Source organism: Planococcus citri, chromosome 4 (genome assembly GCF_950023065.1).
Source record: "Planococcus citri chromosome 4, ihPlaCitr1.1, whole genome shotgun sequence".
Classification (NCBI taxonomy): domain Eukaryota; kingdom Metazoa; phylum Arthropoda; class Insecta; order Hemiptera; family Pseudococcidae; genus Planococcus; species Planococcus citri.
Window position 1 is genome coordinate 17,954,936 of NC_088680.1, and position 19,399 is coordinate 17,974,334.

Here is a 19,399-nt window from a genome sequence, read left to right on the forward strand (position 1 = left end):
TTGCTCTTTTGGATATGTGATCAATTTGCTCAACGCTCTTTTTCTTTACTCTGATTCGTCTGAGTGTAATCTTCTTTTTGTACTCCTCCTCAGTCATAAAGTTGAGTGTTTCAATCTTCTCTTGGCCTGGAGGGCAGCATGTGGCTCTTTTATTTTCCACATCAGTCTTAATTCCAAGTACCTTCATGGTTTTAGTACCAATTATAAAAGTCTGGTTACACCCTTTCATAATGTAGAATGGAATTTTGAGCTCGCATTCTCCAAATTTGAGTTTTGGCACAATCACATATCTGTATGTCTCTACCTTTGAATCGTCAGCCAAACAGCACACAATAGGTTTTTTCAGCATGATATACTGAACGCTGTCATAGTGATCTCTGAGCAGGATGTTCGCAGTTTCTTCTGATATTACATTAGGGGTTGCCCCGGTATCGAGCTGCGCTGGGTAGGTGGTGCCATCCATCGTAAGTGGCACTACACACGTGTCAAATTTGTCTTTTTCTCTGAGGATTTGCTCTCTGACTCGAGCCTCAATTTCCTCTCTGCGCAGCGGTGGTTTAGGTGTAAGAGGTTGCTGGATTAAATTCATCGAAGTTCCTGCTGCCGGTTGTGCACTCTGAGTTGTGTTTTGAGGCACATGTGTTGAATCTTGAGATATACGTGTTGTGTTGGGGGGCTTAGGGGTTGCCCCAGTCACGTGATTGACTGTTATTTTTAACTTCTCTGATGCCCCAGCGGATTTAACAGGTGTTTGCAACGTCTCTGATAAGTTTCGTTCCTCCTCATGGGGGGAGGGGATTCCTATCTTGTTGAGTAGCTTTTGGAGCGCTTGAGGTTTCATGAACTTTTTTAACTTCTCTATTTTCTTTACAGCATCAGTGACTTCCTTTTCGATGTTTTTAGGAATGTCTGAGTTCTTCTTTTCTATCAGAATTATCTTCTTTATTACTTCATATTGCAAGCCATCTTCCTCAGTTATAACTTCTCTACTCTCTTCAGTCTGAGTGCCATGTTGCTCAGTGCCATTCTCAGGAGGTTTCTTCTGATGCCAATCATAATTGTACATTTTATCCATCTCTTGGAACAACTCTGTTTTGCGTGCAAATCTGGGATAATATCTGCCATTTTTTCTGCTTAAATGGAATTTATGCATCACTGGCATCATGTTGTAATCTTTATCAACTCGAAATTGACGCTTATATCGATCTTGTGAGTCTCTTTTCAAGTCCAAAAATAAGGCAGCAGGAGACCACCAAAATGACACAACATCGTCTTCCAGTGACTCTAGCGCTCTTCTGTAGGCAAAATACTTGTCCATTGATACTGGATTACTTGCAGAAGTTTTTGGCTTTACCAGTGGAAACAGTAAAATAATTTTCTCGAATCCTTTCTGCTTTAAATTCTCCATAATCTGCTTCGCATAATTTTTCACAACACTCGAAGCCATGTCTGAGTAGTTCAGTTCATATTGAGCCAGTGATAGGATGGCTTTTTTCTTCGTAAAGGTGGCTGCTCTGATGGCTGTTTTCAGATCGCTGATATTGATCTGTTCTTTGAGATAAGGCTGAGTTATTTCAGGCCTTCGTCGTGGTATAATGTTTGCTAAAAATACAGCGAGTGAATCTCCAATGAGTTCAAACTCTTCTTGTGGTAGCTCATGGAATTGCTCCACTTGTGCTAATTTGCACGCGTCAGCTACTCGTTTCCCGACGGCAATCCTGCTGAATCAATTGATCCCTCAGGTGAGGTAGGGGGTGATTGTTGCTCCTCTGAGCTTTCATTCTCTGATGGTGTTTCTTCCTTGTTGATTTGGTTTACACCATGTGTCTTCTCCTTCGGTTTTTTATACTTAGACTCATCTCTTTTGTCTTTTTGGTAGCTTTTGGTAGTCTCTGATTTGGGCTGACTTTTATTTTTATCGTAGGTTGGCTTTTTATACTTGTCAGTTGTGCGCTCACTTTTGTTTTCATTGGTATTATTCCGAGCTGTATAGGAACTGGAGCGCCTATCAGTGCCACCAAAACTGGATCGGCGATTCTCTGATCTTTGTTGCACATTTCGAGTCTGAGTAGCAGGCCTTTCTGGTTCAGGTGGTCTCTGAGCAAACTCTTCAACACGAGTCATTCCATTCAGTCTTTTCTCGAAAATGTTGATATCTTGCAATTCAATCTCAGTAAAACGTGGTCTGAGACTGGGTGTCATTTTGTAGTATATCATCATAATGATATCCTCAAATGGTGAGTTCGTTGTTTTGAGCACTTTCAGCCATATCATCAATTCTGAGCATTGTGTGGTCGAAGATGTTTTGCACACTGGCATATTTCTGAAGTGATTTCTAGCCTCATTTTGTCTCTGAGGACCCCAAGCACAATCGATAAAATCTTTTCTCAATTGGTAATAATCAGTATTATTTTCTTGCAAATCTTTCCACGGTGCCATATGAATCAGCTTATCATCAATTAGGACCATTAGGGCATCGCAGTACTGACTTTGGGATACTTGGTATGGCTGCATACGCCTTTCGAATCGGTGCAAAAAGTTGTAAACTTGGTACTTATTATCTTCCGAATATCTTACCCCAAATTCACGTAATCTGTCTGGTCTTATGTTGAAATTTGAATTTCCAAACTTGATTCTATAATTTAATCTGCGTTCTGGGGGGTTATTTTGTTGCTCATTTTCAGCCTGAATCCATCTAGGATCACTCTGCACTTCTTGATCATCATCGTTTCCGTGTCGATCATTCGCTCGATCATCTCGTCGATCATTTCGTCGATCATCTCTGTTATCGCGATTATAGTTGCTGCTATTACTGCTGCCGTCGAAGCTGTTACGATTGTTGTTGTTATAATCACTGCTTCGGTCGCTATTTCGATCATCTCTGTTATCTCGATCATTTCTGCTGTCTCGTCGATCACGGCTGCCTCGATCGCTGTTTCTATTATCTCTGTTATCTCGATCGTTGTTTCGGTAATCTCTGCTATCTCGATCATTTCGATAATCTCGATCGTTGTTTCTATCATCTCTGTTTGATCGTGATTCTCTTGAAGATGATCTATCGCGATTATGTCTGTTATCATTTGTACGATAGCCGTTGTTGCTGCTACCGTTATTGCCACATCTCTCGTTACTGCGGCTGTCATTATCAGTGTTGCCCCTGTAGGGGGCGGGGGACCTTGATCGATCTCTAGATCCTCTCCTTCCTCGGAAAAGATCTGCGCCTTTGCCTGGATTTACACTGCTGCGACTGGCAGTGTTATCGGCATTGATACTGTTTATGTTGTGCACAACTGTAGGCACAACAGGGGGCTGGTAGGGTGGTTCTTCTGGATCATGAAGCTCTGCTATGAAACCGTCAACGTGATCTTTCCATGATAAATATTCTGCTCTTTCGATCTGCATATTTTCTTGATCTTCCAAGTACTGCATTTGGATCTGATGCATTAAGTTACTCATGTACATATTTCTCTCTTTCATTTTATTTATAATGAGCACGTGAGAGGTGAGTACGCGATCAGTAGTTTCCCTGTAGGCTCTGAAGGTTGTTCTCATCTCTGATCTTAGGTCATTGATCCTCTTCTCGTGATCTTTTTTGAGATCTGATTTCATTCTGGCCATTTGAGCACGTAGCTCTAGATATAGGTGACCTACATCCTCTCTGGTTCTTGAAATCGCCTTTTCAGAGTCAACTACTCGACTGCTAATGGTGTCTTCATTTTTATCGTGATTATCAGATGCAGCATAGGCCCATTTTCGAAAAATTAACTCGTCCTGAGATAATGGTGCTGGATATTGCTCATCAGGCTTTTTCTCAATTTTCAAATCAATTTTCTTCTCAAAATTCACAGGATCAAAACTGCAAATTTGGGCCATTTTGGATTCAGCAATATTTTTTAAACATCTCTCTGATCGGTTTATTTCATCTTCGAGTTCATACTCCAGTTCATTTTGGTTTATCGATGCATCAGGATTTTCGAGTCCTGATAGTAGTGCACTGCTTCCAGCTACAGCTTCGTCAGCACCATTCGCATCTACTTCGTCTAAGTCAGTTTTTAGAAAATCCAAATCACCATCCTCGAGTGCCTCCTGATATTCCTGGGAATCGATCCGAATTTCAGCACTCCGCCATTCCCTTCTCTGATCCAAAATGTTCTCGTGCAAGCTGCGCAATAATTTTCGATCTCTAATTTTAGGTGGCTTCGATTTGGGTGTTTTTTGAATTCCTAATTGTTCACGGCGTCGAAAATCAGCATCTTTCGCAGCATTTCTGGTCGAACGTCTCAGCTGCTTTTTACCGTTATTCTGATTTTCATTTAAACATCTCTGATTTTCATTTACACATCTCTGATTTACGCCGTCACTGTCATATTCTCTGATTTCAGGTCGCAATTGTGTCACACGTGTATCCAAGTTGATCGATGGAAAACTGGATCGTCGCGAATTGTCAATTCCAGGATTTGGAGAATTATTTTCAGCCGTCATCTCATATAATCGTCGCATCCGTTCAGGTAATAATTCAAGAAATTCATCCGATAAATATTCCAAATTATTCGTAGCCATTATCGAACTTGTAACTTCTCTGTTTCAGGTACGTGGTACAAGCTTTTACAACGTTCGGCGCTTGACCTTGAGCTTTCGTGTCGAGCTTGTTCAACTGTGCTCGGTTTTTCCAAACCAAAGCTTGTCGAACTTGGTATGAAAGCTCTATTTCTAACGCGATTTTCGACACTTTTTCGCGATTTTTTCGGGAATAAAAACTCACGTACCTGTTCTGATGAACGTTGCGGTCGCCAAGTTGACCGTTGGTTGATCGTTGCAGTCGCCTGGTTGACTGGTTGGTCGCCTGGTTGACCAAATTGGACCGAAATTTTTCCGAATAAACGATAAAAAAAATTCGCGATTTCTTCGAATCGTCTCTGTGAGGTGAAACCTCAAATGGAAAACTAGTTTCCGATGCAATAAATTGCAATTTGCGTCTTACGAGCGCAATTGTAGGCTAGGCCTGAGAACACGCGGTGTGCCTCGTTTTCGACTAAACGTCTCTGCTTGCGCCTAAATATTGCAATAAATGCAATTTTGAAAAGCCCTGGGTTAGAGAACCACGCTTGGGCGCCAAATATGTGGTGGTTTGGGACGTCTTTACTTTGAGGGAGACCTCCGCAAGACCAGCGTGCATATAATAAGCCCAGGGAACCTAAACTTGCCCGATATCCTTGCGAAAGATATCAAATTGCAGTGATGTTGAGACACCTCATAAATGATCATAAGACCGCTAAATGTTCGTAATATTTTATTCACTTCTCTGGTATAACACACGCGAAGATTTATAATAAAATACACTACACATTATTAAATAAAATACACTTGTAGTATCGACTACAAGCGGAAGCTCTGAACTTGCTACCTTACGCTAGCACCAGTGAAAATATACCTAACGAGCTTTCAAAGCTCAAAGCTCGGAGTGGCGCGTCTCGAACTACTTCGACAGAGTGCACTACTCGTAAGCAGTGCTGCCACTCCGACAGGAACACAACTTCCCTCTAGGTGGAAGCTGCGGGCGCATCCCCTACCGGTACAATTAGTTATTCCAATTTTCAAAAAAATCAAGTGCAGTAAATTTTTACCCGATTCGTGAGAAAAAAAAATTTCTAGAAATAAATGTGTAAAACTGAAAATTTGTTTGCATTTTTTTTTTGGATTTTTTCCATCCTCAAAAAAATGGTAGGTATACCTAAACGGTGTTGGGTGTTTTTTGTGAATAGGTAGCTGAATTCGAATCCAGTGTCCATTTAGAGCATTGACCCCATCCTTCACTTCACTGAAAACTGACGATTTTTTGGTGTAAATTTCAATTTTCTCAATAAAATCGTGGTTCAATTTGGAGGGAATTTTTGTGATCATTGATAATAAAGTTCTATAAAATGCGTAAGTATTTTTAAGAAGAAAAAAAACAATTTGGGTCAAGTGTGAGCGAATATTGAACCCTAAAAGGAGCAATTTCCTGAGGAATCAATACATCTGGAAAAAATCTGACGCTGGAATTTGAAAAAGCTCACAACTTTTTCAACAAATTTCAATTTTTTCAAAAAATTCCAACTTTTAAAAAAATGTTAATTTTTTATGTTAACTGCAAAAGAATAGTGCCAATTTTTTGAAAACTGTCAATTTTTTTGAAAACTGCAAATATTTTTGGAAAGTACGTGCCAATTTTTTAAAAACTGTCAACTATTTTGAAAACTGCAAATATTTTTGTTGAGTATATCTATATACTGTGTAGCAGCAGAATTACCCCCAAACTTCAGAAGAACTTTAATAACAAATAAATTCATCACAACAGCTTCAACCAATCACTCTCACCCACTTCAATATTCAATTCACCTACCCAACCCTCAGCTTTTTGAACATTTAGAAGGACCTATCTCTGATTTTATTAGAACATTAACCAATCTTCAAATAGACCCCAAAAATCTCGTTCAAAAACCAATATCCTACCCTCCATGGCTGCTTAAACCTCCCCAAATTGACTACTATTTGAATAATTATTCAAAACAAAGTCATCCCCCATTAGTAATTAAAAATAACTATCTGGAACTTCTATCAAAATATCCTGAATTCAACCTCTGTTTCACAGATGGATCAATCATACCAAATCATCATTCTGGATATGCATACTCTATAAATGGTGCAATTTCAAATTTCAAACTTCCAAACTGTTCGCTATCTATCATTGCCTCTGTGATATACTCACCTCTGAACCAGATAACAAACATTTTCTGATCCAAAGTGATTCCTTAAGTTCATTGATTTCTATACAAAACCTATTTTCTGATCACCCTATAGTTCAAAATATTCTTAAAAAACTATTTGAGCTACAAAATTCTCACTTTATTATTCAGTTTATGTATGTTCCCAGCTACATTGGAATCACTGGAAACGAAACTATCTGCAACCACTCTTTCCCCCCTTTCCATCATCACAGCTGACGACATCAAATTTTTACTCACTCAAAATATATACATGAATTGGCAAAATTTCTGGTCTCAACAAACAGCTAACAAGCTCTTTCAACATAAAAAATCAGTTCATCCTTGGAAAAACCTCTCTCACTTAAATAGACTTGAAGAAGTTATCTTTTGACAAGACTGAGAATTGGACACACCAAAATCACACATAACCATCTTTACCTAAAAGCCCCTAAGCCCCTAAGCCCTCTTGTCAATTTTGCTCATCTGAACCCATATCTGTTCAACACCTATGTCTTATTCTATTGTCCCCAATTACACCAAGATTGATTATTTCTTCAAATAGATGAAAACTCTCTATCCATTCTTGACAGCCCCTCCGAAATAGAAAAATTTATTACACTTATTAAAAAACACAACCTGACAAATTCAATATAATCTGACGTAGGGTGTAATAATCTAGTAATTATAAACACCCAAGAAAAATTTTAATTTTTTTTCATTGAAAAGTACAAACCTAAATTTAATTTGATTGTCTTTTTCACGCCCAAAGACTTCATTCAAGTTAGTCAGAAAACGCCATAAAAATGCTATTTAAAACAAATTCTTTAGCATCAGTTTGATCACAAAATGTTTTGTCAAAACTTTGACACCGGAAATCAATTCAATTCGCCGTCTCAACCCCCCCCCCCCTTCCTCTGAAATGTATTTTCCAAAAAAAAATCACTTCTGTTAATTTTTTTGTAAATTTTTTCATGTTTCAAAAAACCATTCCAAAGGTGTTTTTTGAGTAATTTGTGGTCACTGAGTTCAAATCAGACGTCCATTCGAAGCGCTATTAGATGCTGTTTCTTAATGGAAACTGACGATTTTTCAATCAAATTAAAATTTCGACTTTCTCAAAAAAGACGAACTAATACTCAATTTGGACGTCATTTTATATCATGTTCAACGACTTTTAATTAGCCGGTGGACGTCATGAAAACGTGTACATTTTTGGGAAATAATTTGAACTCAATTTTGAACCCTAAAAATGAACAATTTTTACTACGTATTTCTGTTCATGTTTTTTTTTAGGCAAACCTAATTTTCAAATCATCGCTATAAATGGGTACCTAGACCTACCCATAATTCAAATGGACCTAGAACCTATGAAATGTCTGTTTTAGTTCGAGTAGGTATGAATTTTATAAATTTTATCATAGTAGGTAGGTACCTAATGCATGTTTCTAGTTTTTCTCGTAATTTTTTCAATCTTTGAACGTCTGCTCTTTTACGAAGTAAATAAACACGTACTACTGAAGTACTTTATTTTCTTTGTACCTATTTTAGAAGAAGCTACATACGAAGTATATTAGCTTTTATTGTCACTGTCAACATCATACGAAGTCCATAGATCATTATTCATTTGTATCACTGTGAACGGTATGGTACTGTATAATTAAAGGTTCTCGTTTTCCGTTACAAACAAATAAATGGTTTACCAGAAGACATCTCGCTGTGATGTTTTGGTCCTCAGAATGACTCATTCATTCGGTGGTCTCACTCGCTTGCTGCCTACAACAATGTAAATATAACCCTTGAACCAGTTGGGCCTTTCCCTGCAAAACATATTCATCAATTATCATCGACTTTTGCGAATATTGTAATAAAACTATTGTTTTTTCCTCAAATGAACGATTTTCGTAGGTGAACTACCAACTTGATTTTTTTCTATTCAAATTTTCACCCTTGTTCCCCTCCTCCTCCTACCAATTATTCCCACGACGACGGTAAGTCAAAGTAGGATGTTCGTCGTGAATTTGATAAACATACATTGGGTCTGGATTATTTGCACGAGACCAAAATTCACGCAAATTACCAACTCAAACATTTCCTACATATTGATTTTTTCAGGTAGTTTTTTCCTCATCGTGCGAACAGCTTAGGTAAGCGGGCGAATACTCGTATCGTCGCCATAGTTTATCGCACCGGTACCGACACCGCCGGCATCGGAGGCGGAAAAGTAAATACCACTTGTTGGACGGATTTCATTACAAATAGAACAATTGCAATTTTGATATCGCACACGTTCATTCGTTTGGAACGCCGGTCGTCTCATTTTTACAGGTGTAGTTGGGATTTATCATGTAAACTGAGCGCATATGTGCCTATCCTAACTCTTGGGGTACCTATTCTAATAGTAAGCTGCACACTTGATGCATGTGTGAGTTATTATACTCTGGTAACTCAACGTGATAAAATGAAAATAAAAAAACACGTAGGTATTGCGACTATACATATTAGGTGATTATTATACGGGATATGAGCGAGTAACAAACGTAAGTATGGAAATGAATAGGTAACAGAGGTCAAATATGTTTCGTATATCCTAAAATCCACAGATAGTTGAGTTGTACTAATTCAATTATGAGAGTTCTTTTCTTTTACCCGTGTATGTAGGTATACGTAATATGCATACGCGCACGTAAAAACCACAACTCATTAACACCGCACCGTTTCGGTTTTGCTTCGTTGTAATTATGTTTTTTGTTTTAATTACTGCAGTATATAAATCGCGGTAAACGAACCTCCGCGTACTCGACGGTCAGCTAATTCGGTAAAAGTTGCACGTGTTTGGAATGATTTTTTTTTTTTACTGAAGATGGTCAAAAAATACCTACCAGCGCACGCAGGCAGATACCTACCTACCTACCAGTATACCTATATCAAACATCAATGGCGGATGTTGACCGAAAGCAGATTTTCATTTTACCGGAAACGGATCAAGTATAAGTGCTTGTACTCGTATTGTATTACATAGGATAGGTCTTTTACGTTTTACTGACCTATGCTTTCTGAGCTATAGGTACTACCTAACGATTTCAACCAGAGCTGTAAATTATTCCAGAAAAGTAGGTACTTGAGTGGAGGGGGTATTTTGGGTCCTTTGAATGGTCCAAATGAGCTACGTAGATGAAAGATACCCTATAGATTTCGATAAAAATTGATGAAAAAGTTTACTTTGAGTGATAGAGTATCCAAAAATGTTTTAAGCCCTGCACGGAGTTGAGCCAAGGCTTCTCAAAGTTGGGACATGTTTGACACTAGTGGAGTTGAAATCTCTCCAAGGTGAGGAGAAAACAAGATTTTCCAGCAGAAATTTTAAAAAGTTCAAATTTGAAGCAATTTTCTGAAAATCCTTCAAAATATATTTTGTACAATAATTATTGTTTTGTGAAAGTGAAATTAAAATTATGGTACTAGTACCATTTTAATTGGAATTGAAGGCAAACATTTTTCGAAAAAATTAACTCACAAAGCAAAAACACATATTTTTATAAGAGTGGGTACCTACCTGGACTCTCACCTGCTCTCTCTCTAAGCTATTGATTTTTGAAATATGGCAGATTTTTGCTTCTTTTGGGCGGTGTCCTCAATCCAGAGAGGATCAGAAGATGAGATGGTGACTCGAAAGCTTCATAATATGTAGGTATAAAGTATTAAGTAAATGTTCGCAAAAAAAATACCAATTTTAGAATCAAAATTTTGAAAAATTTTCAAAAGAACATAACTAAGCACCTATTGAAAAAATTGATTTTGTCATGTTTGGGGGGCGGGGGTGGGAGGAGGGACAATAACTCGGATTTTAGGCAGAGCAAAATTTTCATCGGCTAGGTTTTAAGCTTCAAAAATAAACATTTTGGATTAAAAAACAATCGTAATTGAAAATTGATTGATTTTGAGTCCCGAAAAACGATTTGTTTGCGATTTTCGATCTCATATTATGGGGGGACACATGTTCTAAACGCACAATCAATCAAATTTAGCTCCAAAAAAACCTTTTGAATCAAAAATCGATCATGATCGAATATCGATTAATCGAACCTGAAAAATCGATTTATTAGAGATTTTTCATCTAATGTGATCGAATGTATTCGAAATGAAAAAAAAAAACAAATTTCAGCTTCAAAAATAGATACATTTTTGGATCAAAAATCGATCATGTAGGAAAATCGATTAATCGAATCCGAAAATCGATTCACTTACGATTTTCAATCTCATTTGATCAAACATGTTCAAAATGAAAAAAACCAGTTTTAGCTTCGAACGTGCATTTTTGGATCAAAAATCGATCATGATGGAAAATCGATTAATCGAATCCGAAAATCGATTCACTTACAATTTTCAATCTCATTTGGTCAAACATGTTCAAAATTTTAAAAATCAGATTTAGCTTAAAAAAAAACTTTTTGGATCAAAAATCGATCACGATGGAAATTCTATTAATCGAACCTCAAAAATCGATTTATAAGCGATTTTTGATCTGATGTGATCTGGTATATTCAAAATGGAAGAACAAATTTCAGCTTCAAACGTGAATTTTTGGATCAAAAATTGATCATGATGGAAAATTGATTAATCGAATCCGAAAATCAATTTACTTACGATTTTCAATCTCATTTTGGTCAAACATGTTCAAAATTTAAAAAATCAGATTTGGCTTCAAAAAAAATTTTTTTGATCAAAAATCGATTAATCGAACCTCAAAAATCGCTGTACTAGAGATTTTTGATCTAATGTGATCGAATTGCATTCGAAATGGAAAAACAAATTGCAGCTTCAAACGTAAATTATTGGATCAAAGATCGATCATGATGGAAACTCGATTAATCGATTCCGAAAATCGATTCATTTGCGATTTTCAATCACATTTGGTCGAATATGTTCAAATGAAAAAAAATCAATTTTTGCTTTGAGGAACACTTTTGGATCAAAAATCGATCATGATCACAAATCGATCAATCGAATCTCAAAAATCGATGTATTTGCGATTTTCGATCTAGTATAAATTTTCGAGATGAAAAAATCAGTTGTAACTTCAATGAAGTTTCGAATCAACGATCGACCATGATCGAAAATCGATTAATCAAGCCTAAAATCGATTAATCAAACTTCAAAATCGATTTATTAGCGATTTTTGATCTGATGTGATCTGGTACATATTCAAAATAGAAGAACAAATTTCAGCTTCAAACGTAAATTTTTGGATCAAAAATCGATTAATCGAATTCGAAAATCGATTCATTTGCGATTTTCAATCTCATTGCGTCGAACATGTTCAAAATGAAAAAAAAATCAGTTTTAACCTCAAAAATAAACATTCGCATCAAAAATCGATCATGATCGAAAATCGAATAAATCTAATCCTAAAAATCGATTCATTTGCGATTTTCGATCTCGTATAATTAAACATTTTCGTAGATTAAAAAAATCAGTTTTAGCTTCAAAAATGAACTTTTGAATCAAAATCGACCATGATCGAAAATCGAATAATCAAACCTTGAAAATCGATTAATCGAACCTCAAAAATCGATTTGTTAGCGATTTTTTCTTGATCTGATATGATCGAATAAAATGAAAAAACAAATTTTAGCTTCAAAGATGAACTTTTGGATCAAAAATCGATCATGATGAAAAATTGATTAATCGGATCCGAAAATCGATTTGTTAGCGATTTTTTCTTGATCTGATATGATCGAATAAAATGGAAAAACAAATTTTAGCTTCAAAAATGAACTTTTGGATCAAAAATCGATCATGATGAAAAATTGATTAATCGAATCCGAAAATCGATTCACTTGCGATTTTTGATCTCGTATAATCAAACATTTTTGAAATGAAAAAATCAGTTTTAGCTTCAAAAATAAACTTTTGGATCAAAAATTGATCATGATCGAGAATTGATTGATCATATTCTTAATTATCATTTTTGTTCTGTATTGGTTCGTTTCATCTTCGACAAAATGTTATCTACGTTTTTCATTCTTCTCAAAAAGTCACCTTTTGAAAATTAATTTTTTGATTTTCAATTTCTTTCATGAGTGATTGATTTTTTCAAATTAGCTTCTGTTTTCGTTTGGAAAAAATGGACCAAAATTAGATAGGTACTTAGGTAGGTATACATTAATTTTTTTTCAAATATCTTTTATTTTTTTTTATTTCGATTTTAAGAAGTGATCGATCCTCACAAAGACGATCGGGGTTCGGGAGGCCCATTTTATGGCTCAAATTGTGGCAAATTATTATAGGTTAAGTTAAGGTACCAAAGAAAACAACAATTCTTTCCCCAAGAGCAATTTTTCAGGATGAAAATCTCAAATTTGTAAAATACAACTCGTATGTATTCTTTTATTTACAAAAAATTCATTACCTAACCCTCTATATTATTGCAGCAGGTCAACACCACACTGAAATCAAAACATTAATTTAATATTGTAGGTACCTACATGCATTTATACGCATAGGTATTCCTGCAGTTGGGCAGGTATACACACAATTGAAAACATCTCACGATATATACCAACAATAAACCAGAAAAAGGGGGAAAGTACAACTTCCTGACACGATATAATAATGTTAAACGTGTGCTGGGGCGGATTTACATGGCGACGATGGTAATTGAACAATTAAAATTAATTATAGACTGCAACGAGAGTCATTTAGTAAGAAATCGCGTCCAACTCGGTGCATTTTATAGCCTCTCGCTCGCAACTAAACGACTCGATGGTTTCGAAAAATACCATTAATAAACCATCGATCGCAAGTACATATGGTACAATTACATACAATACTCGGTAATAATTTATACATAAGCTTTGCGAGTACATTGGTCGTTTGAAAAGAGTAATTAAGTGTGCGAAACCGTATGTACTCGTCATTCTAGGTATTTAACATTTGCGATCGTTGGTATAAATGTATTATACGATTGTTGATTGTTTTAATGATTCTCGCGAATGAGGAATGAATCGAGCAATCGACGATTGTCTTTTCAATTCATTGGAACGATGAGTAGTCAAAAATATAGGCTCTTATTATCGCGAATTTTCAAATACACCAATACGATTCGTCTTAAATATGTGCAAACGTATACGTAATAATGCATCATAATAGTTTTTTTTTTCGCTGTATCACAACTTCGGGCTATGATAAGATCGATGAACCCTTTGAATAGAAGAATCCACGACATACGTAAGTACGAGTAAGTGAGTAAATCCGCATCAAGGCGAAGAAAAAACCGTTAAATACAAAATCTTCTCATCATAGTCTTGGACTCGAACAGCGTAAATTTTTTATCAACTTATCGGCTTATTAAAGCTGAACATGGTATTAAAACGTCACCAGCACTCATTAATTACTCATTTCATTATCAGCCAGTGTTACTGATAACAGCGGATTTTTTCTAATAAAACTAGGTAATATAGGTGTATACGGAAATGAATATCTGCGACCTGCGTTTACGTTTAGGCTGTTCAGAGTTTATTACTCCATAAATGTAGCCTAATACGAGTAAGTAGTGCACCGCATATTCGACAACTGCGATGAGAAAAACGCCAGTTAGAGTAAATATTTAGTTTAACGGTAGAAGGGGGCGAGGGGGGAAGGTAACGAACTGATACTTTGAACCATACCTGGATATGTTTTATGGGGGAATTGCCTATTGTTGCGATGAATTCGTATTGAAAATATGGTTAGGTACACGATACCTTATACCTACAAATAAAAGGGTCCAAAGTTTTCAAAGTGGAAAAATTAAATGCTTTGTTGCATGGCAAAGGATGAGCAGGTTGCTTCAACCTGACTTTGTATTGTTCACGACTTAAGAATAAACACGTGTGACTCATTTTCGACTCTATTGTTGGAAAAGTGCTCGCAAATTGTCACATTTTGTAATTTTTTTTTCGAAAAAATATGAGTCAGGTAGGTATATCTTCCTGCATTTAAAAAAAGGTGTAGGTACGTTTGAAGAGCACTTGAGCAAATCCTTCATATTTTTTGGTAGGTATACTGATGTAAAATTCCAATAATTTTAATATCTAAAACATTTTTGAGGGGTTATTGTCGATATCAATTTGACCAATTTTTTGATCTTGAGAAAATCCAATTAGGTAAGATGTTCCAAAAAATTTCAGCAACTTTAATTAAAAATTATTGAGGATCTTAAGAATTTCAAATTTTCCAAAATAGTTCAAAAATTGCATAAATTGATGAAAAAATCACCAAATATAATTTGCGGACCGAATTTTTTCAAAAAAGTTCCTCAAAATTTATTTCAATCACGAACAAATTTTTTAAGCCACTTTCGACATGAATGAGAAAATTAATAGGTAGGCAAAGGTCTACTTTTGAGGACAATTTCTTTAAAAAGGGTTTCAAAGAAATATCCTCAAATCTCAAAAAACTACCTAACCTACCTACTTTCAACATGAGTGAGAAAATTAGTATTTTTTAATTCAAACCTGGCAACATGTTTTGAGGACTACTTTCGATATGAGCGAGAAAAAGACAAAGTGTACTTTGATGTACCTACCAAATTTTTCAAAAAAAAGTAACCCATTTTTTCAATGCAAATTGCAATGTAAAGAAAGTTTTAAAATTACAAAAAAATAATTCGTTATTTTAATAAAATGATAAACAATAAACATAGATAATTTGTTCTGACAGGGCCCCAACTCAATTTATCAAAGGCAAAAACTGTCGAAAATGTTGAAAAAAAAATCTTCCAAAATTGTCAAAAAAAAAATGAATTTTCTTCCATTTTTCTCCAATTCTTCGGCTATACTTCCCCCAAATTCATCCTCAAGTCTGTTTCATGTATACACAAACTTTCGGATAATCACCCAACAACCCCCCCCCCCCCCAGTACAAATTGGCAAGAAATCACAAAGTTAAACAAAACGTATATTTTTCTAATCTTGAGGACAATTATCACAATTTTGAATTTTTTTGATGATTGTAGTCACTTTTTGAAAGTAATTTTTGCAAAACTTTTTTATTTTTTCAATTTTTTTTCAATTTGCAAAATTCCTCCCTCACGCATTTGGGAAGCTCCTGGCACCCCATTTAAAGTTTGTTTTTATTTTTCTTAACCCCTGAAAATTTTATTCTCCCCTCCTCCCTTTACCATGAAATTAAGTTATCTCGGGGTGTCCTTCTACAGATTCTCAAAAAATGAGAAAAAATCAAATTCTTGAATTTAGTGGGTACATTTTCATCAGAAAATCACCATCCATTTGTTTTGATCTCCCTCTTATGTGGTAGAAGGTGCAGCTTGAGTCCCGGCTCAAAGGGTCAGAGAAACCAAAAACGTTTAAATTTTCATGTTTTCACTTTCTGATCGTTGGATTTGAATAATTTCCATCGGAAAAGCACCTGCATTTAATAGTTTTCACTTCCGTTCCCTCGTGGATACTTGAACGAAAAAGTAAAACTAGGCTCCCTAAGTTTCTAGAAGCAATTAATAATGTTGGATTATCTAGAAAAATTCTGAAAATCAAAAAAATTACAGATTTTTATTTTTTTAAAATTGTTTGCAAACTTTGGGGTGGCTTTTTTTTTGGAAATGAAAATGTAAATTTTTGAATTATTAATTTTTATAGACTGAAGGAAAATCAAAAAATAGGGGTCGATGTTTTTCTAATGAAATCTCACAACTTTATATGTGTAGGATTGGAAAGCAAAGAAAGCAAAACTTCAAAACAGGCTTTTGCCCTAGCTTGGCTTGAGTCTGTTGTGTTCTTCTTTCAAATTGAACTTTGAAAAAATCCATTATTTAAATTTTTTCAATGTTTAAACCAAACAAAATAAAAAACATTGTTTTTTTAATTTTATTCTCAAAACAAGCTATGGCCCTCACTTCGTTCAGGTCTGTTTCCCTGTTTGCTTTTCATTTTCAAAATTGAAATTTTTAAAAATTCAACATACAAATTTGAAAATTTTGGAGCTAAAAAATGAGCAAATTTTTAAAAAACACATCGTTTTCCACCTCTTGCTGAAATACGAATTTTTGAACGCTCGTCATTTTATTCGACAAAGTTGGTATTTTTTTTCTCATACCGTACCGATCGAAAATTTTTCAGTCATCCTCCCCTGTCCCTTCCCGAAAAACCTCTATAGTTTTGTTTTTGTCAGTTTGACTTATTTTTATTGTGAAATTGAGTAAAAAACAAAATCAAAAATCAATTGTTCAAAGCACAACTAGTGAACTAGCATTCAACTACCTATTATATCCAAACCTAAGAAAAAATAAGATGAGAAAGATTCTGAAGGGGAGGGAAGAATAAAATGTTGAGGCCCCATTCAGCCCCCGACCGACCCAGCCCACGTCTGAATGAAACTTAACTCAACTTCAACCCTTTGAACCTTTTTGGTGCATCTTTAAAATTTAATGTTTACAAGTAGGTAGGTATCAATTCGAGGTTCACTTTTTACGATCAGATTGGTCTACCCCAAGCTCGTTGAGTAAATTTGATATGGACGAGGGGGTGGGGAGGGCGGGTAAACAACGTTTAAATTTTCTCGATAAATATGTATACATTTTGCAGCTTGTATTCTGTTAATTTCAGATAATTTACAACTCTGTATATGAGTCTTACATTTTCACAAATTTAAAAAAATCTTATTGGAAGACTGAATACGTTTCAGTTGACATGACATGCCAAGTCCAAAGTACATCGTATCATTGTAAACTGTTGACTACCTAATTTACTTATTATTTTCTAAAGTGACTAAACTTTGACCAATAGTTGGTATCCCTTTCAATGAGCTGATTTTTTCGATCTTATTGTCCCAAATTTGCATAAATTACCCACCGAGTAGGTATTTATATTATTTTTATTTTTATTTTCATCTTATACTAATATGAGTCAGTACATATTTAATGATGCTGTGTCGTCGTCACCGCACATCTTTCATTATTTCCCGTCTTCAACACATATCTAAAGATATCTTTACCACAAAAGTGTGGTTTTGAAACACAATAGCGACGATACCTAAATAGATATAAAGCTTGCTATTGTTATCGTATCTGTATCATTTACATGTTATTTAAACTATCTTCTCACGTAGGTATACTTGACAAGAAAAAAATACGTAATCTTTTCAACTTCAGTATTGATGATACTAATACATAATATGATTCATTTTGCTTCCAGTTTTGAGTAAATTTGAAGAAAAAAAAATGTCCGTTACCAGAGTTACCTATACCTATCCAATAGCCAAACCACGAGTACAATTTATATAAGCTATCTCGTTGCGGATCTTGATTAATATTTAGTGGGCCTGGCCTATTGGTATCGATTCAATTCCTCGAGTAATAGTTGCTCGTGATAAGGAATAATTAACGTTAGATAAATTAAATTACAGATACACTGAGTGATGATCGTTGTACTTATTTCTCGGTTAACGAAAGGAAAAGTACACTTGGAATTTGGATGAGGAAGACATTATGATAACAGAATTTCACATTTTTATGGAAAATATGCCTCATACCTATAAAACGTACATTGGAGTGCTCGATGAAACCTTGAAGATTTACTACAATTTACGTACCTATAGTAGTACTTACTACTTGAAACTTGCGTACTATACGAAGAGGCAAATAACCCCGCTGGTTTTACTATACACAACAATGATAGGAACCGAACCTACCGAAAAGATATTCATTTGTATTGTATTTAAAAAGATTATAATAAGTACCTAGTTTGTGATACCTATACGTATTTCTTTGATCAGCGATCAATCAGTCATCATGTAAAACGTTCTCGCTACAAACGATTCCGAAAATACTTACCAGCTAAAAAGGATTAATTCCAGTACTCGGTACGCAAACTATTACCTCTATTATTGAACTTCGATCATTATTATATTATCATCTGCTTAACACGATAAAATAATCCGATTGAAAACTCGTCGAAAATCTCCATGGGATTGGAGTTGGGACGCGATTAAACGCCCTCATCGATGATTACGTTTGGGTAGGTACCTATACATAAATGTATATTGCAAGTAATGTGACCGAAATGTTCGAGTACCCGATTTCGTCGAATTAATTAATAATTTACTGACCAGAAAATACGAAAATAAATCAATTTTTGCCATCTTTTATCTGCATTTTTCACACATTTTTAGTGACGGTGCAGGAGTAATTAACGAGTTAAAATGTTGTACTGCACTTGCTTTATGTTAAATATCAATTAGAGTTACGTAGATATAAAGAAAGATATCTGTATGCGGTTGTGATGTACATTGTAATTATTCATTAACCCAGTATTTGCACTTGTTTTATCTTATCGACTATTCACGCCTCTTTGGCTCTTTGTAAATACACTCGACAAAGAAACGTTGGCAAATTTCGAATTTTGCAAGTAATACATACTTAGAATTCGTAACGGTTATTCGCACAGTCGTTTAGTCGCCTTTATTTTTGATAATATGTACGTATGTAGGTACCTATTTGCCTATTTTGTAGGAGATATAGGCGGACTGGACCAATAAAAAGATACTTATGAATGGAGGAAAAAGTGCATCAGATGTCATGTCAACATCAATCAGCCAATTACTGAAATCTTTTCAATTGTTGACTAATTTACTTCTATTCTATGAACATAGAAAAGATA

General features: G+C 35.2%; 1 protein-coding gene and 1 long non-coding RNA gene across 2 annotated transcripts; one reads left to right on the plus strand and one right to left on the minus strand.

Annotated features, from left to right (window-relative positions):
- Window positions 1-939: 939 nt before the first annotated feature.
- LOC135843413 (histone-lysine N-methyltransferase set1-like) lies at window positions 940-5,569 on the minus strand. Its single transcript, XM_065361289.1, has one exon. It carries the CDS (start codon window positions 4,558-4,560, stop codon window positions 1,696-1,698), a length of 2,865 nt encoding a protein of 954 aa, XP_065217361.1. The 5' UTR covers window positions 4,561-5,569; the 3' UTR covers window positions 940-1,695.
- A 3,818-nt stretch (window positions 5,570-9,387) lies between these two features.
- LOC135844813 (uncharacterized) lies at window positions 9,388-19,123 on the plus strand. Its single transcript, XR_010558639.1, has 3 exons — window positions 9,388-9,731; window positions 17,936-18,073; window positions 18,147-19,123. It is a non-coding gene; the product is annotated as an uncharacterized LOC135844813 (long non-coding RNA).
- Window positions 19,124-19,399: the final 276 nt, after the last annotated feature.